General features: G+C 41.7%; 1 protein-coding gene across 1 annotated transcript in view; it reads left to right on the forward strand.

Annotated features, from left to right (window-relative positions):
- The first annotated feature begins 11,008 nt into the window (after positions 1 to 11,008).
- The window catches only part of cherp (calcium homeostasis endoplasmic reticulum protein), a 28,209-nt gene continuing 14,827 nt past the window's right edge, over positions 11,009 to 24,390 (forward strand). The window contains exons 1-9 of the mRNA XM_056277145.1: positions 11,009 to 11,150; positions 13,576 to 13,749; positions 14,933 to 14,971; positions 16,579 to 16,745; positions 21,022 to 21,159; positions 21,983 to 22,134; positions 22,243 to 22,354; positions 22,452 to 22,541; positions 23,336 to 23,609. Coding sequence (XP_056133120.1) covers positions 11,126 to 11,150; positions 13,576 to 13,749; positions 14,933 to 14,971; positions 16,579 to 16,745; positions 21,022 to 21,159; positions 21,983 to 22,134; positions 22,243 to 22,354; positions 22,452 to 22,541; positions 23,336 to 23,609 — 1,171 coding nt within the window. The 5' untranslated portion in view covers positions 11,009 to 11,125. The remainder of the gene's footprint in view (positions 11,151 to 13,575; positions 13,750 to 14,932; positions 14,972 to 16,578; positions 16,746 to 21,021; positions 21,160 to 21,982; positions 22,135 to 22,242; positions 22,355 to 22,451; positions 22,542 to 23,335; positions 23,610 to 24,390) is intronic.

Genomic DNA, 24,390 nt, shown 5'->3' on the forward strand with positions numbered 1-24,390 from the left:
GTTTTATTAGCTGCAAAAACAACAATTTAGTTTTGGAAAGCACCTTTCAAGGAACCCAAGGATGCTTTACACTAGATAAGAACAAAAAAAAAGAAGATTAAAATAAAGATTAAAAGACTTCAGATCATAGGCCTTAGTAAAAAGGTAGATTTTCAGTCGTTTTTTAAATTGTCCAAAGAAGCAGCGTTGCAGAACTCTGCTGGAATAGAGTCCCAAAGGGTGGGGGCTGCCACAATAAAGGCTCTATCCCCTAAAGTCCGCAGGCTTGTGTTGGGGATGGAAAGCAGGCCCGTCCGTATCTGCGGACCACGGATTCCGGGATGGACTATAGCAGTTGAGGAAGTCTGATAGGTACTGGGGGGTAAGGGCATGGAGGGATTTATAGGTGAGGAGGAGGATTTTATCAGGGGGGACCGGAGGGTGTGCTCCAATTATCGGGGCATCACACTGCTCAGCCTCCCTGGGAAAGTCTACTCTAGGGTGCTGGAAAGGAGGCTCCGACCGATTGTTGACCCTTGGATCCAGGAGGAACAATGTGGATTTCATCCTGGCCGTGGAACAATGGACCAACTCTTTACCCTTGCAGAAGTGCTGAGGGAGGCATGGGAGTTTGACCAGCCAGTCTACATGTGTTCTGTGGACATGGAGAAGGCTTACGACCGTATACCCCAGGGCACTCTGTGTGGGGTAATGCAGGAGTATGGCGTACCAGGGCAGTTGCTAAAAGCCATCCGGTCCTTGTATAACCAAAGTGAGAGCTGTGTCCGTATTCTCGGCATAAAGTCAAACACGTTTTCGGTGGGTGTCGGACTCTGCCAAGGTTGTCCCTTGTCCCCGATTCTGTTTGATATTCATGGACAGGATCTCAAGGTGAGGAGTGTGTCTGTTTTGGGAACCTCAGAATTGCAACCAGTTTTATATATGTTAGACACAAAGAACAGATCAGTGTTTCACAGCATTCCCCCCCCTCCCTTTTTTTTTGGTGTGTTAGAACAGAGAACTACAACAACACCTTGTTCCAACGCCCCACCCATCCCCAAAATCTCAAAACAGGGTAGAAAGAAGAAAATAAAATAATGCACATAGAGAACTGAATAAGTAAATAAGACACACGTGTACACACACACAGAGTTGATAAGATGAAATAAAATAAATCGGGGAGGTCACTGCAATAAAAAGGATGCTCACCTCAAGGAATGGATTCAGTGATAACCAGTTGGGGTCCAGAGAGGTAAGAGAATTTACATATGCGATAATAGGCTGCCATCTTTTGTAGAACTTAGCTGTTGAGCCTCTTAAGGAGTACTTCAACCAGGAGGTAGTGGAAGGTGGATTTGGGTTTTTCCACTGTAACAGAAAGTGTCTACAGGCAATAAGTGAGGCAACAGCAACAACATCAGAATTTTTCTTGGTAAGACTGGCTGGTATAGGGGGTGCCCCAAAGCTGGCTATTAAGGGGCAGGGATCTAGTGTAATATTGAGGGCTTCTCCTATCATCTTAAAGAAACAGGACCAGAACTCAGCTAATTTTGGACAGGAGAAAAACATATGACTATGATCCGCCGGTGATGAGCCACATCTATCGCAGGTATCATTTGTGCCTGGAAACAGCCTACTAAGCTTAGCTTCTGTAAAATGAACCCTACGCAAGACTTTAAACTGAATTAAACTTAAACGGGAACATGAGGATGTAGAGTTGACCCTGGCTAGTGCCTTGTCCCGCCATTCATTTGTCACATCACGTTCAAGCTCCTTTTCCCAACTACCCCTAACCTCCGCGAGAGAAGTCACATCCAAGGATGATATAAGGTCATATAAAATTAAGATCCTGCCTCATGCCCTGGGGAGAGAGAGTACCTTAGAGACAAGGGAAGATGTGAAATGTGTGCGAGCATAATTATGAGCTTGAAAATACCGGAACAAGTGAGATTAAGGTAAATTGTACTTTAAGTGGAGAGCATTAAAAATGGTGAATGAGCCCTTTAAATATAAATATGAGAAATGGGCCAGGCCTCTCTCTCTCTCCACAGATTGAAAGCTGTATCTAAATTAGAGGGAGGAAACAAGTGGTTATTACAAATGGGGCTGCATGGAGTGGGGGCAGAACGTTTGAAATGTTGCCTAAATTGTTTCCAAATTTTCAAAGTAGAGAGTATAATTGGATTTCTAATGTATTTAGGACAGCAAGAAGCCAGAGGGGCACAGACCAAAGATATTTGTGATGCAAAATGCAGAGCTGACACGTCGCAAATTGTGGTCACTCACTCATGGACGACCTGTGAGGGACGCTTAGTACGCCTGCTCATTAGCCTTCAAAATTCCTCAGAATAATAATAATCTGACTAAAACGGAAGGAGTCTGTCTTTCGATTTTTTCGACAACCGTTCATCTGACTGACTTCATACTTGGCAGTTACGCCGTTGGTCTGGACAGTTTTGTGCTTGTTCACTTATTTTTTTAGAACTGAAGTTACATTTCTGTCATTACAGAGAGAGTAAAGTATCGAAAAAAGGTGCCGTGGGGTACCAGTACCGAATTCTAGGTACCAGTACCAGTATCGATTCAAATGTGAACGGTACCCAACCCTACGAAACACAAGCGATAAAACGTTACAATTACAATGTTACAATTTCATTTAGCAGAGGCTTTTATCCAAAGCGACATACATCTGAGAGTTAATACAACACAAGCAAGGATTTAGTCAAGAGGCGACAATGCAAGTAAGTGCCAAAAAACTAGGTTCAAGTCCAAAGCATAAACATCTTGTTTATGGTTCTTGTTGCCAGAAGGAGGGCCAGACCGAGGAAATAGCGGATTTCAGCTTTAACAGTGGTGATATTTAAACCATGTGGTGACAGTTTTAATGTGTTGTTGTGTTTACATCTACACTGCTGTACTAGATTGAGTTTGCTTGCAGCTGCACAAGACAAAAGTTTATCTTATTGTATGTATCATACTTAGTTAACAGTTAGGTGAATAAGAAGGCTCATTTATGATTTATGTGTGACTCACCTTGCATGCCAGCTGCTTCTCAAACCTGGGAGCCATGAAGGACCAGGGACCCATGTTCTGAGGTTCTTCCTGACTCCAGATGAACTCTGCCAGGGAGAGAATGTGTTTTTCACAATTAACAATTAAAAAATAAAATTAGGACCATACTAACTTCTGTGTAAATTCAAAACCCATGCTGGCAATAGAGGTGATGTGAGGTGAGGTGAAGTAACCAGAGGTCAGGGCTGCTCATGCAGGTTGTTTTGTGAGGTCAGCAGCAGAGGTCAGCTCAGGTCACCAGGTTTTTGCATGCTACCTTTGGCATTGGCATATTTCCGGAGCTCCTGCTGCAGAGCCTCCAGAGGGAAAGGGCAGAGCTCCTCTAGGTGGATTAAGGTTGTGTTGTGGTTGGCCGCTGATATCTCCCTCTGCTTCAGCAGGGCATAGTAGTGTTTCCCTGAGCACAGCACTACCTTCTGGACACTGTTGGAAAGTACAGAGGTGAAACAGGAATAGGTGAATGTCTGGAGAAGTTTAATCGTCCTCTCATTGTGAACTTTGAAATACTTGCACAAGCCCAGACATTTTTTTCAGTTTGTTATATTCAAGGTACCTTGAAATAGTTTTGTTCAAATAGAATGAACTATAGGGCCAATTTCACCTTGTACAATGACAAAAATAAAATTCTAGCAGGAAAAATAAAAAGCTTTTTCTTGCTAGAAAACAGTTGTTCCAAAACAAACAATATTTTAAAGATAGCAGAGACAGACTTTTACACTTGAAAGTTTTATTTAATTTTGCTTAAAGAACTTTCCATGCATGGTATTGAGATCATTTGATTAAATAAATAAACATTAAGGCTTTTAAAAGGACCTGCAGCTTCAGCAGTTTGAGCTCCATGAGACCAGTCTTAATGTTGAGACCATTATTAGTTAAATACAGATTCTGTACCTTTCTGGTGAGATTGATGTATCACCCAACACCAGTTGGAAAAACGTTTCTGGGGCCAACTCAGCCAGACTCGACACTGCTCCCTAGAAAAAAGAAAGAGAATAACATTCAACCATCTGAATAACATTAATTTATTCATTCTCTAAACTTGTTTGAGTTGGGCTCCAAGTGGGCTGCAGCCTGTCCCTGCAGGCATTGGGTAGAAGGCTATCACTAAGTATTAAACATCAACATTCGTGCAATATGAGCAATTTAATCTAAAGCGTCCAATTCACCAAGAATGTCGTACAACACTGCACTCACAGAGAATCTCAGCAGGGTTTTGGGCCCGGTGGCATTGAACGGTTTGCGGAAGTTTCGGTTCATTTGGCGCCTCAGCAGATGGAAGTACTGGGCTGGGGTGGTCGGGTTGACCAGAGCCATGTTTACATTGTCACCGTCAACCCCTTCCTCCTTACTGCCACACATCTAGGAGAGGAGAGGACGAGTTCAACAGATGGCAAATACACTGCCAACCATCTGAAAATTCAGTTCTTGAAGTGGCGTTCATGTCTTGGGGTTAGCCAGTAAGTGTCCACATGAAGGGACTTTGACTTGGTGGGGGGCAAAGAAGTGAAGTAGTTTCAACGAATAAGCACCCTCTGTACTGAGTGCAGAAATCAAAAACTAAACATTTCGAATACTGAATTAACTCAAATGTTTTGTATCATTAAATGATGGTGGATGAAGCTCCATTAAACAGGCAGTAACAGTCCAGCGGACCTGTAGGAAGTGCTCCATGCGACATGAGCGTTCCGGTCCCGCTCTGTTGTAGCTGTGAGGCAGCAGGATTACAATTCCTGGCCGTAGGAGCCACTTAGCCTCACCTGGGGACACAGTCATTTGACAAACATGGAAAATTTTCTCATTTACTATACTATAGTCTGACTGACTGATCCCTACCTGTAATGTCCATGCTTTGTAACACGTTTTAGTAATGTTTCTGGTGTTAGTTTTAGTGTTTATTCTGTTCACAAGGGGGCGCTCTAGGTTAAAGTGCCGTTTATGTGAGACGTTGAGCCCGGAAGTAGCGGAGTGAGAGAGGCGCGTTAGCATGCTATGGCTAGCAGATACACTAGCAGATGTACCGTTGTCGTTAGGCAAATGCTTCACTAAAGATTCCAAAATGCAGCTTCATGGTATCTGAGTTACTATTTCAAAACTTTACACTACCCACCCCGCACCATGAACGCTAATGGGCGATTCTTCAATTTGGGGCGATTCTTCAATTTGGGGCACCTCTAGCATTTGAAATTTTGAAAAAATAAAAAATAAATTTCTTTAAAATCTGCCCCCCCCCCCCCAAAAAAATATGTATTAAGTGGCCTGGAACAAATATCTTAGCATAGCTTTTCCTCACTCACCTCACCTATCCCGTTGGGGCACCGCTAGGGCTGGAGCGCCGCGCGTGTGTGTGTGTGGGGGGGGGGGGGTTAGGACGATTCCAAGGCCCCAGCACTGACAGGGGCCCTTCGGAGAACACTATTATTATTATTATTATTATTATTATTATTATTATCATAAGTAAGTGAATGTACTCACAATTATAATTGTATGTATTAAAAAGTTACAAATGAAACAAACTTGTGTTTTGTTTCTCAATTTTTGGCGAAATTATCAGGATGGCTTGGCCTTATTTCCATCCCTCTCTCTGTGCGTTGCATGGTTCAGTCTTACAGCGCGCGCTAGCCTAGAACCGTTGATCCCAGTAGAATAAGGTCAGGTGACGAGATGAGATGTCGGCTAAACGTAAGTCAGGTTGTCGGAAAAGAAAAGAAATACAAAAAGAAAAAGAAAAGCTGCGAGTGACATTAAGGGGCGACAGCTAGTCACAAAGTTTTTTTTTTTCAAAAGAAAGGCATTTATTCACGGCCCCTTCCTTTGGTGCCCATAACATGTAGCTAGCTAGCTAACTTAGCCAACGTGCTATTCTGTGTGGCTTAATCACTGCGTGGATGATCTAGCTCAGTGTTTCTCAACCGGGGGTCCGCGGACCCCTAGTGGTCCGTGGTGTAATTGCAAGGGGTCCGTGAAAATAAAATATCTTTAAAAAAAAGATCCTATGACATTTATAGAAATAGGATTATTTTACTCAAATGTGACTGAGACCTTTATCTACCTAAACTATAAAGGGTAACAGGACTTTTTTCGCTAATTACATCTGTTTCACAAGTGTAATTTATTGTATTTTAATAAGAGATCTCGCTCCCGTTTGCACTGTTAAAAGTTACTGAATACATATTCTGTTTTGTTACATATATCTGAAAGTTACTGCATAAGAATTCTGTTTTGTTAACTATATCTAAGTTACAACTGAAAGCTCTTATTTTTGCCCCAAAGAGTGAATAAATGCTATAATGCAATTTAAAATGCAGTTTCTACTGTTTCTATCAAATTGCAACCCCCCCTCCCCCAAGATCAGGTGGAGGGGTCCTCAGGGTAGATCAAAAATACGCAGGGGGTCCAGGACCCCAAAAAGGTTGAGAACCACTGATCTAGCTAACTTCAAGTAAAGTTGACTTACAGTGCAGTGTCAGGTTAATTTCGGTTAAATATGTATTGCCACCGAAAATGAGATGAGTGCAAATTTGCCCTCATTTCATTTTTAACACGTGCCTGCACATTGTTTTTAATGACAATAAAATTGAATTGAATATCCAGCAGCTAGTATGCTAGGCTAGCTAACTAGCGTAACGTTACATGCTCGCAAGCTTGTTCACTCCTAAATCACGTCTGCCCTCGCCCTCATCTCGAACAGATGCAGCTTCAGGATCAGAAACCCTTCTCTCAACTCACCTCCCAGTTGAAGGAGAAGGAGGTGGGCAGTAGGGGTTTGGGGTTAAGGCTCATACAAACTGATTTTGAATATTTTAATATATGACGTATTACCATGTGAGCAGGTAGCTTGCTTGCACGCAAGCATTGAATACAACTTTAGCTAATGGTCACATTTAGTTTATCTAGTTCTTCCAGTAATTGCAATAACATTGACCACTAGCACATTAAAATAAGGTTAGCTAGCTAGCTAGATAACATTTAAGATCGTTCATATGATGCAATAATTTTATGTATTACTATGTTAATACTATCATAGGACAGATTATGAATGATGTACCTTATGGATACTCTAGAGCCAGAGCCCTCTTCAAGCAAGGCAGCCAGAGAAGAGAGCTTAGGTAAAGAGGCAGAGGCAGAAGAAGTGGCAAAGGACAGTGACAGCAGCACAGATGAGGAGGAGGAGGAAGAGGTTCCATGATGAGACCTCCGAAAAAAACAGGTCAGGAGGACAGGCCAGAAACAACATTTCGTAACACTGTGTTTTTCACTGCCATGGACCAGATAATAAGTGACTTGGACACTCGGTTCCAAACCACAGCAAATATTGTCGAAGAATTTGCGGCCATACTTAAAGTTGGGCAGTTGAGTGACAGTAATATTGCTTCTGTGTCAGCCACTGATAATGAAGTACACAAAGGACCCCACACCTCGGTTTGAGAGTGAAATCGGGCATCTTAATACAATATTTTCTGCCACTTTCCCCTCTGACTGTCTTGCTCTCCTGAATGCAATCTATAAAATGCAACTCCAGAGCATTTTTGGAGAGGTTTGCATTGCTCTTAGGATTTTTTGCACTCTCTCGGTTACCGTTGCCGGTGGAGAAAGGGTATTTAGCAAACTGAAGCTGATCAAGAGCTATCTGAGATCAACAGTGTGTCAGCAGAGGTTGAATAACCTTGCAATACTGTCGGTCGAGAAACAAGTTGGCTTTATCACTTAACTTCAGGGATTTGATTCACGATTTTGCTAGCAAGAAGGCCCGGCGTTTGGCTTTTGGCATTTAAGTCATGGGCTGGGAGAATAAAGTTTAGTTTCACAGCTATAGGCCTACTGTAACAACTGCGCCGGTGTTGAGTACATCAAGTGATCTTCTATCAATGAAATAGTTCTTCATCAAACATCAAATTCAACTGGGTTTTCTAGGTTAATGGGTGGTTTAGGTGGGTGGGGGGATGGGGGGGCAATATTATATTCTTTCATGAGCCCAGAATCTCTAGCGGCGCCCCTGGTATAGGGGGTTTACCTTTCGCAGCCTGGTAGCTGATCCTGTTCTGCAGGATAAAAGACGCACTGGTCCTCGTCCATCTCTTAACTCTCACGTCTGGCTCCTAGTGCCATACCCCTGGCGACGGCTTCAGCTGGCCGGCTAAATGACATGAGGGGGTGGTGTCAACACTGCATCACAAGGCGATATGCTTCTCTCAGAAGTCATCGGCTAGGGCGGAAGAACTCTTTAGGGTCAACGGGCAAGTGTTCGGGACCAAGGCGTGCCTCGGGATGAGGAGTTCGGCTGTGGTCAACAGTTTGGAGAGGATTGGGCCCCACCAAACTCTTTTTGCCCCAGACACATTCATGATAAAAACCGCAGCGTAGCTTTGATCATCCTACAAAATAAGTTTGATATTATGATGCTTGTTTCAAAGTTGTAACAGCAAAATGTGATGCTGATGACATGTGATGGTAAAGACAATTTTCACCTTTTGGAGAAAAAGTTGGCTAAGTCTTAGACTTTCTAACCAAACCTGTTAGCTAGCATACAGTGTACAATGAATATAAGTGAATAAAGTGAAATTCCTTATTTCTGAACTAAAATACTCAATTAGTAACTTGTTTAGTAATGATGCCTAATAAACATACTCTCAGATCAGGACATCTAAATCTTCCGATTTACTTACATTTGTGGACATGAAAAAGTCATGCGCCTCTGGCACTTCTCGTTTCCATGGCAACCACATTGTTGTTATTTGGAAAAACGTTATTGCTCTCCAAAATGTTCGGTGTGCTGGTAATGACAGATGTATGAGGGACAGCGATATTTAACTATAAGAAAAATGTGCAAATTGTACATATATAAACCATATGAATTTGAAATATGCCTTTTTTTAAATTATTATGAGAAAATGCAAAGTAAAGCTTGAATGAGTTTAACCATTTTTATTACTTTATTATAGAGGGGAAGTGATAAAGCTATTGTGCCCGACAACACAGCTCCCAGGATCGCCAGGACACCCAAACCCCTCCACCACGTTAAGGTGGCGTTTTTCGGAGGGGGCTTATTTACATGTTCGAAAGAAATCATCTTCATTCATTAATTAGATTAATAAATGAATGATGATGATAAATAAAGATGATTCATTTGGCTTATTTACGTGTTCGAAATAAATCATCTTCATTCATTCATCATCATTAATTTATGATGAACTCGTTAACTTTAAATGCAATGTTTGTTTTTGAGATAGCCCAAACTTTACGTTTGGTACCAAGTGCTATTGACCTTAGCGAAGTAATAACACAATAAACTGAAGCAGGTTTGAAAAGATGGAGCACTGAGATTGTTCGTCCAAAATATGCCTTGGATAGTTCTGACAACATATAGATGGCATTCAATTAATCTCGTGTTAAACGTTGACCTCCATAAAATTGGATTTCAGATTCAAATTTATTCATCAGGTGCTACCATCAGTGCACCTTATGCATGATTATCCTTTGATGGGTTTGTGCGTGCAACACAATTATAGAACACAATGGAAGAATAAATTTGGCATCCAGTGACAGTAAAACAATGTGGACTGAGAGATGATATAAAGTTTTAATGCAATGTAGACATCGAAAGAGTATAGTTGTTATCTCAGATTATTTGCTTTATAGGCTTATGCCGCACATGTCTGTGAATGTTCTCATTCATCCAGGTCATGGTTCTCGAAATGAGTTGAATCAAGTGCAACTGGACTTGGTATATATCTGTGAAGACGTTTCGCCTCTCATCCAAGAGCCTTCCTCAGTTCGTGCCTTTCTGACTAGACTAGCCTCTGAGGAAGCCTCTTGGATGAGAGGAGAAACGTCTTCACGGATAGATACCAAGTCCAGTTGCACTTGATTCAACTCCTTTGGATGCTGCACATGGTTTCACACATGAAAATAAGTAACCAGGGTGGAATCAAATCGTTGTGCAGGCCATAATATTGGAGTGACGAAAGAAGAGTAGGTGCATGTTTGATGCTGCACATGTTATGGTGTCAAGAGATTTAGATATGTAACACACACAAACAAACAGTAGGCTATTGTGACAGCACATGGGGTGTTGCATGGGGTCTTTCCTAATCTCCAAAGGCCCCTTTGGAAGACAGACTCCATCACCTAATTTTGGATTATTATTTTTTGAAATTCAAAATAGACAATACTGAGCTCACTTAGATTGAATTAAATTTGAGCAGGGACTGAATCAAGTTTACTGATGTCAAACTTTGCCGATGCGGATGCTTAAACCACTTTCCCATTAAGCAGTGAACATGATTCTGTTGGCATTAAGAACCATTTGTAGCATGTCAAATTATGTTTAGTTAATAAGATACCATCTAATTAATCATTATTTCATTACTAATATCAAACTCTGACACATGATTCATTGTGAGACACTGAGCTTTCTCGTGGTCCTTTTGATTAAGCAGGAGATGCAATGTACTCATCCTACAGCACACACACACACACACACACACACACACACACACACACACACACACACACACACACACACACACACACATTCTAGGGCAACAGAATCCTTTCCGTCATTAGGTCAGAGCTTTTCAAAGTTTTCTGTCCTGCTAGGTGGTTTATTCCATCCTCCAATCAGAAGGTAGACCTGGAACAACAGGGGAATCTAATTAACCATCTGACAGAACAGAAAACCAATACTACTGGTGCTCAAGAACTGGATTGAGAACCACTCTTTTAGGTTTATTTTTTTTAATAGGATTTGGGGTATTTTTTGATCCGTTCAAGAATGTTTAATTTGCCATATTTCCCATATGGTCCACGTTCTTGCTCTATTACTTGGATTGTCCCGTTGCAGAACAAGCGCCATCTATGCCGTTATTCCCCGCCGAGCCAGAGGTGGCGCTACGTTACTAATAAAAGCTACTTTTTTGTGGCGGTCCCCGGAGTAGTACTTCCGGAGTGTGCTGCTTTGGGAAAAGCAACAGTGTTTTCATGGTCAGAGCTGCGTATAATCGGATAAGTAAAGCCGAAAGTCCTTTCCTGCGGTGTGTTGCGACTTACGTTGGCGTTGCTGTGATCGACGGCGAACATGGAAATCCCTGCTCCCCCCGAAGGTGAGCGGTGGGCTCCGGAGCCCCTCGGTTTTCATTCAACGGGTCCTTGTCTTGTTCAGCGCGATGGCGAGCGCCATCAACCTTACTGCCTTTACTAGCAGTTACAGCTGCTCGTAAAGGTTTTTCCATTAAACTGCGTTTATATTTGGTTTTACTCATTTGGCAGACGTGTTTATCCGAAGCGACTTATAAGGAGGTCAGAAATTAGCAGATCAACCCGAGTGTTACTAACTGGCCTAGTTACACAGTAACCATTTCATAGTAGTACTATCATAGTAGTAGTGTTAGTACATCTGCTACATATTAATCTATCGTAATGATACTACACGAAGTAGTAGTACATTTGCTAGATAGTAATCATATAATAGTACAATATGAAGTAATAGGCAGTAGTCATGTCAAAGTAGTATATGAAGGAGTTGTCTGTGAATGTTCTCATCCATCCAGGTCATAGTTATCCAAAGGAATTGAATCAAGTGCGACTGGACTTGGTTATATATATAACCAAGTCCAGTTGCACTTGATTCAATTCCTTATGAAGGAGTTGTAGTAGTAGCGGTACATTTACTTCAGAGGAATCATAAAACCAAGAGTAAGTGTCTTGCTGACTGTATTTAGTTTAAGTGTGGCACACAAAGTTCAAAGTAGATTTACATGATCACATAGTTGAACAGACAGCTCATCACCATCAGAGCATACAATGTCAGCAGTTGGTAGAAGAGAGAGGCAGCAGAAGACGGACACCAATGATAATGGTGTCTAAGTTAGTAAGGGCACACATTAATAGCCGACATTGATGTTAGTGTTTTGTGATTTTTATAGCTAGCTAAATAGGTGAGTAGCTCGGTCTGTATTGGGACATTTTTAAGACTAAGCCTGCCTCCTCATGTATGCTCTTTAATATGGCGCTGAGAAGATCTTGTAGGTTGCTCATGGTGGGATGGGACCAGGTATGTGAACCTTCCCGTTCCAGTTTGGGGGAGACAACTCTTTAAGTCTGCTTTCTGTCCATTGTTTTGTCTTTTTCTATGATTTTTGTTTTCATTTGATTCTGGATGTGCTACAAAAAAAGAAGAAAGTGTAATTAGGTTTTGATAAATTGGTTAAATGAGTTACGACATTAACGGCATGAAATGCTTTATGAACACGTTGCTTCTTCAGTTACTCAGAATATCAAAACGTTATCATGCAGGGTTGTTTAAAAAAAAAAACAGCGGACGTTGCCTGACATCAACACTAAGTGATTTCCGTATTGTCATTGTTTGTTTAGGGGAAACTTGACATGGACTCTGTACCACTGTTACATAATAATTGCAAGTGCAACACAATAAAAACATCAATAAGAGCAACGTAATCATATGACATCAAATAACACATTCTCACACATCTATGTATTACATCTCCATTATCCAAACCGCTTATCCTGCTCAGGGTCATGGAGATGCTGGGGCCTATCCCAGCAGTCATTGGGCGGCAGGCGGGGAGACACCCTGGACTGGCTGCCAGTCCATCACAGGGCCGAACCAAGCTCAATTATATTACATCTCGTATTACATCTATACATTCATATTAGGCCCATTACATAAACACGTTAACTCATTTAAGACATGGTGGCAGTGAAGACATAATGCAAAACTCACATGGTCTGTTGCCGTTATGAAAGATGATTAATGTTGGCAGGAACTAATGTTGATGGTGGTTAAGTCTGCAATGAAGGACCCTGAATATTTTACCAGAAGGTAGGAGTGGGAATTTTGAACCAAAGGCAAAGAGTACGGTTTCTGTGCCTGTCTGATAAAGGCTGCTCATGAATTAATTGAAGGCACATGTGATCTTTACTCCCTAATTTTCATAGCAGTTTGCACAAGTTAAGCAAATGGTATAATATGTTTCACATTTTCATTTTGATTGTCAAATTAAAAACCTTATTTGGACCGATAAACATTATTTTCAATGTGGTTATCAACCCTGTTCCTAGAGAGCTACCATTCTGCTGGTTTTCACTCCAACCCCAATTTAACACATCTGATTCAATTAATCAAGGTCTTGGTAAGTAGGTAATCAGTAGAATCAGATGTTGGAGTGAAAACCAGCAGGATGGTAGCTCTCCAGGAGCAGGGTTGGTGACCAGCATTACTGTGCCACTGCTGCGAAGCATAACTGAGTGAGATTAAAGTTAAACGAAGCCAAGTTTTCCCACCAAACATTTGGGTAATATGAGAGTTTATACTTTTCAAAATTAACTCTGTGAAGAAAAACAGTTTTTTGATAAACCTTAATTAGAACTGATGTCGTTCAACACTGACAGATGTGCAGCTACAGTTACCTCCTACCAATGAATGTTCAACTGAAAAACATAGAGGAAACATTGATGGGCTGATGGGTAATTTACTAACCTTATTGTTTGTTCGTTTTCCTGGTGTAGATCAGGAGCTGCGGAATGTCATTGACAAGCTGGCCCAGTTTGTCGCTCGGAACGGGCCGGAGTTTGAGAAGATGACAATGGAGAAACAAAAGGACAACCCCAAGTTTTCCTTTCTCTTCGGTGGCGAATACTTCAGCTACTACAAGTGCAAGCTTTCTATGGAACAACAGCAGCGTATGTAGTTAGAGACAGTCCACTGTAAAACAGGATTCATATAAATGTCATTCCTTTTGATCGTTTTGAATACCGATGACAGATATCAATATAAAAGTTTTTTCCACAGCCAGACATTAGAGTTAAGATTTTTTTTCTGTCATGTCATCAAGAAATGTCTATAGCTACTGTGTGCAGTTGAATCTGTATTTTGTTCTATATTTGCATACTGATTTCATTTTGTTTGAGTGCAAATATTTATGAACTAGAGTGTGAGTCAAGGCTTCCTTCATCTAGGAGATAGTTGCTCACATTCGCAAATCAGGATTAAATGGTCCCAAATCAAAGGAATAATTTATGTTAGTTCTGTTTCAGATTGGATTATCCCTTTCATTTATGGGCCCGTTATGTCGCCAATAGACGGTTGTTTACCAAGCATTTCTTTTCAGGCCCTTCTTTTTTTCCATCCTGCTCACCAGTTGCAGTATGTCAAACATACTTTCACTTTGTTTTGTAGTATGTTTTTACAACAGGGCCAACTGGGGTTTACAAAGACAACTCGAATGTGTTAACACTTGGAATGGATATTTTTAGAAACCGTAGCCCGACTAATTTATCATGTTGTTGCCAAACAAGATCCAAAATTAACTACCTAAATGTATTTTCTGAGAGAAGTGAGCATCATGAACTCCGGCCTTATAGGAAACTGGTAGCCTTATCTGAAAATGTTTGCGATATAAATTCATCTTTTGGTATCTGCCAGTATATTCCAATTCATCCAAGTGTTCTCTGGAGCATAGGAGTGCTCTGTGCTTATGTAGTCACAATTGAAACAAGAAGACCAAAACTAATTGTACTTGGTATTACTAGACCTGCCATGGGTAGGTCACTGAAAACAACTATATCTGCACAGTCCAAGTGCCTTGTTGCAAATGCAAAAGGGGAAAGTATCAGTTGAGTGAAAGAACTTCATATGAGAACTGCATAATAGTACAATGTTGAATTCATTTCTAAGCTTTTGGTCATTTTTCCATTATTTGTATTATGTCTGTCTGTCTGTCTGTCGTCTGTCTGTCTGTCATGATGATGGGCAAATTGAAAGAAGCTTAGAAATAAATACAGCATATTGTGCAGGGTCACAAAGTTCTTTCCTCGCTCATGTAACACCATTGAAATGCATTAAAGTTTGCTTCTCTCCACATAGATCCCTCTACCCACGATGGTGAGGAGTATAAATCAGAAGGTATTTATTGGGAACCAGTTTTGTCAGATGGATTTGAATTAACAGCTAAAACATCACAGTTTGATTTTGCACATTTTTGCCAGATGTCATTGCACCTCTCAAAGTATTTGTTTTCAGTTTCATTTTTCCATGTTTATTTTTTGAATGTGAGATATCCGTTTTTCAACGAGCATGGCCGTAGATATCCCTGTGGATATCTTCTCCATGGTGCTGATGAAAATGTGCTGTTGCTTCCAGTGGCCCAACATGATTGATTGCTTTAAGTTTGATGATAGTACTGACTGCAGTCAAACAGGAACAGGAGCCCAACCACTTGCCTTTGAATAAGGCCTTGTTTGATTTTATCAAAATTTGGGTCATTTTTGATTTTTTTTCATTTGGATTCAATATGGCTGTAGCTTAGGGCTGCACAATTTTCCAGACAAGTATTGTTACTGAACTAACTGTGTCGTTGCAAGGCTAACTAACCCCACAGCTTTTAAGACATACTCCTAAACATGTGGACATATGATATTTCATATATGTTAAACAGATATGTCATGTGATATGGTGTTTAGATGACTAGCATAGACCCACTGTGCTGCTGTTGGTGTATCCCAGTTATTTTTATGGACCTTTGGTTGTTATGTGGATCTACATATTCTAATTTGCGTAGCACAAAGTCAAGCAATTAGTGTTCATTACATCATATAAGTTAAACAAGGATGCATTTTTATTATTTTTTTTAGCAGTGGGTCAGATATTAGTTCTTTAGATGTTATGTTTTGGGGTTTTTTTCATGTCATTATTTTGCCATACTAGTCATATCACTGTGGTCAAAGGAAGTATTAATGTACTGTTTTTAATTTGAGTTGCTGTAGATGAAAAAAATCTCAAATAGGCATCCCTGTTGGTCACGTTGTAAATGGCATGGGACATAGTTGTACTTCCTTTCTCTGTTTAATAGAATGTAGGGGAGTGGAGGAGGTTAATTGGATCAGAACTTGATATATTCAATGTAATGAAAGTTTTTGCTCGATAAACAACATCAAATTGTCAGTTAGGTGTTCTGGTCAATACTAAAACAGTCCATCTTGAGGGTTGTAAGAAATGTCTTGTAAAAAAGAAAAGAAAAGTTGCAACTTGCAGTGTAATGGAAATTGTGTAGCCTTACTGTAGTTGACTGCTTTAATCCACCTGTTTGTTTTCGTTTGGTTTTTTTTTTAACTATTGTTTTTTTATGCTTATTTTGGAGATGCCAGCTCATTACTTTTCACAATCAATTTTTCTCAATTAGTTTTGAGAACAGTGCTTGCATTACAGCCAGTTGCCTGTACTGTGAATTTCTTATGTTCACTTTTCTGTTTTGTGCCTTGAAAATGTCACCCCTCTGCTTTACATAAGCCTAGTGTACCTGTTATTTGACCCGTTTGAAGTTACTTTTAAAGAAAACCACTTGTGTACCACTGACAAAACAACAAAAGTTCTACCTTTCAGTGTCACACCCAACACATCTTTTTTGGTACATCAGAACTCCAACAGATCAGGCCTTTGAATGCTCTCCATGCAACGTTCTCTTTATCTGACCTCTCCGACACACTTTTTTTTTTTTTTTTGCCACTATGTAGAGCTATACAACCCGGGAGCCAAGGAAGTGGTAGATGTTCCTCCACCACTGTCTATCATTGCTCCTCCTCCGATCCCGCCGCCGGCCACACCTTCCATTGAGGAGCTCATCCAGCAGAGCCAATGGAATCTCCAACAGCAGGAGCAGCACCTGCTTACTCTCAGACAGGTACGTCAGACATGTTCCTCATGTCAGGATTCATATTTTCCCCCAGAATATTTTTTTTTTCTCCTGTCAAATTCTTGGGGTTTTTCTTGGAGAGAGAAAAAGTCTGATATATTTAAGTCAGTGTTCCTCATACATATGTGGCCCATTTTGAAGGTTTGGAGCCTCTTGTAAAATAATTAACCTGCACAAACTAAATGCATTGTAACAGATATTCATGAGCTGGGAATTTTAAAATTGAGTGTTTATGTGTTATTATTTTTTCAGCTGAAATTTTGGATTTTCTGATCATGTATCTTGACTTGTGCATGTTGTGTAGTGTGGAGCTGATTGTGCCTCTTTGAAGGAGGACTCATTCATAATGTAATTGATAATTCATCAGATTCAAGTCAATTTTATTTATACAGCCCAATATTACAAATCTGCCTCAGGGGGCTTTACAGCAATACAACATCCTGTCTTTAGATCCTCGCTTCAAATAAGGAACAACTCCCTAAAAACCCAGGGAGCTCAGGGAGAGCAACAAAGGAGGGCTCCGTCTCCCAAGATGGGCAGACGTGCTATGGATGTTGTGTATACAGATTAGAACACAATTTACAGAATAAAACATTGAAAGAGGATAACAGAATTACACAGGGTTTGTACAGCCATGAAAAATTATTGAAATAGAAAATTGCATTTTCCAGGCCAGGAGAAGTTTTGGAAAAATAAACCCAGAAAATTTTGGAAAAGTCATGGAACTTTGCTTCACAAATAAGAGTATACAGTGATTTAGATGTCTATATAAAGTGCTATATAAATATAATCCATTATTATTATATGTGGTTCAGTTAAGATCGACTGAGAAAAATATATTGTTTAACGGTCCGGCTTGGTTGGGCGTCCCTACAGACACAATTGGCCATGTCTGCAAGTGGGAAGCCGGATGTGGGTATGTGTCCTGGTCGCTGCACTACCGCTTCGTCTGGTCAGTTGGGGCGCTGTTCTGGGGGGAATGGTGTCATCCTCCCACGCAGTATGTCCCCTTGGCAAAACTCCTCACTGAGGAGGAGACGTGGTAGTCTGCAGCCCTACCCAGATCGGCAGAGGGGTGGAGCAGCGACTGTGACGGCTCGGAAGAGTGGGGTAATTGATTGGGTACAATTGGGGAGAAAAGGGGGGGGTAATAACTGTCTGGCATCACTTGTACAAGTATAGGGCATGGCTTGAGAAAAACCAAGACTCGGGATGTGCAAAATGTGGACTGTAGTAAAACGGACTGTAGTAAAACGTTCGACATCTCAAACATGGGAGAGGCAGCGCTAGCTAGCCATGCTAATGGAGCTAAGCATCAGGCTGCAGCTGCGGCTGTGGCTGCTGCTGCTGCTGCACGAATCAACTCTCAACCCCATCACCGGCTTTTTCACTCTGGTGACCAACGTGACACCCGCCTCCAGCTGCAGTGCTTCCCTCTCATCCACCATCAAACAGGGGACCATTTTGGGGGCTGTGTACAGAAACTAAGCCTGCTGAAGTACTACTAAAGGGGACGAAGTCTCACCATTCCTACAAGTCACGTCAAGACATGTTCCTCAACAGCCAGATAGCTGCCAGATTTGCATGCAGTGAACACGAGTGCAGAAATGGGGGAGGGACTCTGGATTGTTTTTTCAGGGGATTCAAACAGGGGAGGTTATCTTCTGTTTATGCTCAATTGGGTTAATGGTAGGCATAGCTGATTTAAAATCTTCGTTACAAAATCTTGTATTCCAAAACAGTTTCTCTCTGACACTGCTGCCTTCTGAAGTTAATTTCCATTACTGGACACTTTTATTTACTTATTTATTTTTCAAACATCGTTGCATCCCAATCATTAATGTTAATTAGGACTACACAATGGAGTTCTCAGGGTTTGATACATTTTATTTCATAAACATCTTACTGGTGTGTCAGCGTTACTTAAATGCTTATTTTGCATCAAACCACATGGCTTGCCATTAATTTTAGTTGTGTGCATACATCTACCCCTACTAACATGTAGTGTCCAGCCTGCTAGCTGGGCAGACAGATAATAGGTTCCCAAGAAAGACTCCGATTCAGAAGGAGTTCCATTTAAAGTCTTCACTCAAGAATATCTTTTCTTTTCCAGCATGCGGCGTAGGGATGTGAGACAGCTAACTGCTTGTTGTTTGTTGTTAGGCAGTTGCGGCCTGTTTGGCCTGAATGGCAGAGGTGCTACCCAGCAGTTAGCTTCGTCCGTGAAAACTTCTTTGTCCGTGAGCTCGAGAAACAGCTCATCTTCAACGGACATGCCAAGTTTATCATCATGCACAGCTGTCTGAAACATTTCTTTCGAGACTGTCTGTAACACTGTTGTAGTTAGTAGCATGTGAGACTCTTGGAGAGGTGTGGGATGAGACAGGGCTGAAGATTTCCTCTCTCACGATTATGCTGCTCGTGCATGGTGCAAAGACAAAGTGGTGCCCATTTGTCAGCATGTTGGTCCTGAAAACACTGGCTGTTTTGTGCGTTCTTCCAAGACGCGCATCCCCTGCTATGACCCACCCAAGGTGGAGTCACTGGGCAAATGGTGTGTTGTGAGGCCCATTACACTGCTATCAAACCTTTTGCCCCTGGATTGTCTTGTCCAAAAAGGAGTAGTATAACCACATCTGGGTCCCAAGCTAGAATTTATCTGCCATGTACTTGAGGTGAGGATGATGTCTGGGAATTTCAGACCCGTCGTCTGGCAACATGTCATATTTGATGAGAGCAGGCAGAGGAATTTGGGTGTTACCATCTAGTGGCTCCACGATGAAGCTGCTGGAGCGTTGCCCTACTGTCTCAACCACTCCCGAGCAAGTCTTTTTAGAGTGTAGCTTGTTCCTGCTGCTTTAATACCAACGTGTTCGAAGAATTCTGATATAAAGGGAGGGAGTCGAAAGGCGCAAAGCTCTCAATTTACCAGTCAGTCTTTGTTCCAACCCTCACCTATGGTCATGAGCTTTGGGTAGTAACTGAACGGGTGAGATCGTGGATACAAGTGGCTGAAATGAGTTTCCTCCGTAAGGTGTCTGAGCTCAGCCTTAGGGTGAGGAGCTTGGAGTAGAGCTGCTGCCTTGATCAGCAGCTTCTTTCTGTAGTGGAAGATGAAGGGTTCCGACGACTTATTTACCTACTTGGATCCATGCTATATCCTTCCAGGGCATAAATACTTCATGGACGTATGCCTGCCGCAGTTATACCAAACAGTGTATACACATATTGACAGCATTTTAAAGGACAATGTCGCATCAGTTAGTTTTACAAGTGACATCTGGAGTTTGAGTGCATGTCCCTGTTAAGCTTCACCATGCAATTTATTGATCAAAACTTAAAACAACATAATGTTGTTCTTCATTGTCAAGAATTCACAGGGTCACACAGTGGGGGCGCTAGCTGTCGCATTCAGTGACATGTTCCGATCCTGGGGAATCCCGAGAGAAAAGGTACACGCTATTCTAAGGGATAACGCTAAGAACATGGCAAAGGCCATGAAGGATGCGGATTTACCCAGTCTACCCTGTATGGTGCATAAACTCCAGCATGTTGTGGCTGAGGGAGTATTGTCACAGCGAAGCATCTCTGATATGGCTGCAGGGAGATGGATGGTCATTCTTTTTTCTTTTTTTTTTCTCCCCAATTATACCCGTCCAATTACCCCACTCTTCTGAGCCATCCCAGTCGCTGCTCCACCCCCTCCGCTGATCCGGGGAGGGTTGCAGACTACCACATGCCTCCTCCGATACATGTGGAGTCGCCAGCCGCTTCTTTTCACCAGACAGTGAGGAGTTTCGCTAAGGGGGGGGGGGGGTGTAGCACTAAGTGGAATAGTACTTAGTATATGCTACAGACTCTACTAGAACAGAAACGGGCACTATCTGCTTATGTAGCCGACTATGACTTGCTTTCAACGTTCTCCAGCAATCAGTGGAAATTACTCAAAAATATGATTTCCCCGCTTGCACCATTTGAAGAGCTCATGCAACAGATCAACTCATCAACTGCATCGGCTGCAGATGTTATACCATTCATGAGAGCTCTTACACGTCTCCTTGAGAAAACAGCAGAGACAGACCAAGATGTGAAAACATCAAAAGCCGCTTTGTTGGAAGCGATCCAGTGACATTGGATGAGAGAGAGAGAGAGGCATTTAAAGGGATCACCTTTAAAAGGAATCTAAGAAACGTTCACCCTTTCGCTGTGTGAGTGATATGACTTCCAATTAATGTTAAATTCTTCTTGGCCCCTCTCCATTTAGGAGCAAGTGACGGCTGCCATATCTCTGGCTATGGAGCAGCAAACCCAGAAGCTACTTCTGGAAACTCAGCTGGACGTCTCAGAGTTTGATAACCTGCTGCAGCCCATCATAGACACCTGCACTAAGGATGCCATCTCTGTAAGCCCAAAGTATTTTATAAATCCATTATTTTATTCACTCGAACTTAGTTTGGAAAATTGCTTTGCAGACAGAGAAAGCAGTCTAAACTCTCAGTTTATCCTTGCGACCCTGACAGCAGGGTAAGCAGTTTGGATAATGGATGGATGGAAAACAAAAATAAATCCCCATTAGATGATTAAATGTGTGGCGCACTTAATAAATTGCCACAACATAAACTATACAGACATCAATTGTTGGAACAGACACCGATTCAGTGGCTCAGTATAGTAAAGTATAAAAAGGTGCTCTCATCGATGCAAATTCAATGCTCTTAGAAAATGCAAGATGCTAAATCATTTCATGTTCATTGCCCAGCTGGTGTCACGTCTAGCTGAGGTCACCAGAACAGTACTGGTGCTTCTCAGATTTGATTGATTTCAGTTAGACATGCCAGTCTAATGCTATTTGCCTTCCAGGTTATTTTCACTGAACTTGCCAATCTGTTAGTAAGAACAAGTTTGATCTGCCAAACCAGGGTGCAGTCCAGGTGGTAAAATAGATTTGGTAATGCTCCAGTGAAATAAAGTCATCATGTTAACACATGTTAAAATAAGAGTTCAGTGTCCATAGGAAAAACAAATATCACTATGCCTTCCTGTAAACTGTACCTGTGTCTGTATAAAGATTTTATTAGCAATTGGAACAAGGTGCCTGTTAATACTTTGCTGCATGAGTCTAAAACCCAAAGAAAAACATGCAAAATAAGTGAAGTTTAGTCCTGGTTTAAAGACTTAATTTTTAAAATTTGTACCAGTTCTGAAAGTGTCTGTGTCTCCCTCAGGCTGGTAAGAACTGGATGTTCAACAATGCTAAGACACCACAGCACTGTGAGTTGATGACATCACATCTGCGCAACCGCATCACTGCTGACGGAGCGCACTTTGAGCTCCGCCTACATCTTATCTATCTGACCAATGATGTGCTCCACCACTGGTACAAAAATACCCATATAAATTCATGATGCCTGGGTTCATCACTCTTTCAGCAGTGCTCCTTGAATAGCTGGTGTAACGCATACTTTGTTGTAATGTGTCTTCTCAGCCAGCGGAAGCAGCAGAGAGACTTGCTAGCGGCGCTGCAGAAGGTGGTTGTGCCCATCTACTGCACCAGCTTCCTGGCCGTGGAGGAAGACAAGCAGCAGAAGATCACAAGGGTATTTTGACAGAAATTGCATAACAATGTGGCCCTTCATTTTTCTTTCTTTCTTTCTTTTTTCTTTTCTTTATTGATCTCTCTCTCTCTCTGACCAGCTGTTGCAGCTCTGGGAGAAGAATGGATATTTTGATGATATCACCATTCAACAGCTTCAGAACCCAGCTTTGGGCCTGGGTCAGTACCAGGTAAGAGGACCAAGGTTCACTAACGTTCTTATCCTGTTAAGAAGTGATGCACCAATACTAATACTGGTATCAAGTATGGTGCTGATACCAGGATAAAATGGAGTACTTGTATCAGAGATTTTACCCAAGACTAAACTCTGATACCAACATATCAAGCAAAATAGCTTAATGTACTGCAATTTTGGCACATGGAAATCTGTATTTCTTCGTTAGTGGAAAAAAAACATTCTATCAATTATTTTGCCCATTGGGCGACATGGCTCAGAAGGTACAGCGGGTCATCCAGTAATCAGAAGGTTGTTGGTTTGATCCCCAGCTCCTGCAGATTGCGTGTTGAAGTGTCCTTGAGCAAGACAATTAACCCCTAACTGCTCCTGATGAGCAGATGGCGCCTTGCATGGCAGCCTCCGCCATCAGTGTATGATTGTGTGTGTGTTAATGGGTGAATGTGAGGCATACATTGTAAAGTGCTTTGAGTAGTCTGTAGACTAGAAAAGTGCTAATAAATGCAGTCCATTTACCATTGACCCCCAAACTTATGATCTGAGCCTGCACTGTTCACCAAAATTAATGGCGCAGATTGGTACTCGGTATTGGACCATACTTAACGTAGATTCATACTTAGAATCTGTATCTGTTATATTGGTGTATCGTTTCTGTTAACAACTCGTTGTCCAAGACTTGTGCTCAGCCTTCTTTTCTCTCTATTGCGCTTTCTTTTTTCTCATTCCCCTTATTCTCCCTGCCCCCCCTTCCCTTTTTTCCTCCCTCTTGCTTTTTTCTCTCTCTGCCAGGCGTCCCTGATAACGGAGTATGCTGCAGTGGTGCAGCCAGTCCAGCTGGCGTTCCAACAGCAGATCCAGGCTTTGAAGTCTCAGCACGAGGAGTTTGTTAGCAGCCTGAAGCAGCAGCAGCAGCAGACTGTTGCCGTAGCTGCAGTGCAGGCCGCCACCGTTGGGCAGCTGGCCACCGTTGGGCAGCTGGCCACCGTTGGGCAGCTGGCCACCGTTGGACAGCTGGCCACTGCCTCTGAGCCTGAAAAGGCCCCACCTATGACCACACAGGCTGGTGAGAATGCACATGCTAATAATGCACGCATGCACATATTCATACATACAACTGTGTCCCGTCTAACATTATCACTGGACTAGAATGCAGTGGCTTGGGATGTTTTGTTAGTGGGTGGGGATGGTGAGGTGTAGGTACATTGTTAATCGGGGGGTAATGTTGGCAAAATTTTCTCCTTGCTCACTTCCTTAACTCCATTTTAAAAAAATGTTTATTGGCATTTACAATTTTAGTATATACAAGTCACATATTGAATAATTTAACACAATGAGCCCCACCCCTCTCCGGACATTGGTTATACTGGTTAAAGTGTCAAAGTAAGTCAGAAAAGTCATCCAGACTTTCTTGAACTAGTCCCTGTTACCCCTTAAGGTAAATTTTATCTTTTCCAATTTAAAATGAAACATAATATCCCTGATCCATCTGACATGGAATGGGGTATGTCTTGAGCTCTTCCAATTCAAGAGTATTAGGCGCCGAGCTAGTAATGTAGTAAAGACCAACCATTTATACATGTTAGATGCCCAGTCGCAGTCTTCCGGTCTCACATCAAGTATGGCAATTAAACAATGCGGATCAATAGTTGCACTGAAGATTTCCCTTAAGGATTTAAATATTGCTGACCAAAATGTATGCAGATCAGAGCATGTCCAGAACATATGCAACAAAGTAGCTGGTGCATGTTTACATCTATCACAAGTGGGGTCAATGCTGGGGTAAATTTTGGCCAATTTAGCTTTGGTAAGATGGACATGGTGAACAATCTTAAACTGAATAAGCC

Source organism: Lampris incognitus, chromosome 3 (genome assembly GCF_029633865.1).
Source record: "Lampris incognitus isolate fLamInc1 chromosome 3, fLamInc1.hap2, whole genome shotgun sequence".
NCBI lineage: Eukaryota > Metazoa > Chordata > Actinopteri > Lampriformes > Lampridae > Lampris > Lampris incognitus.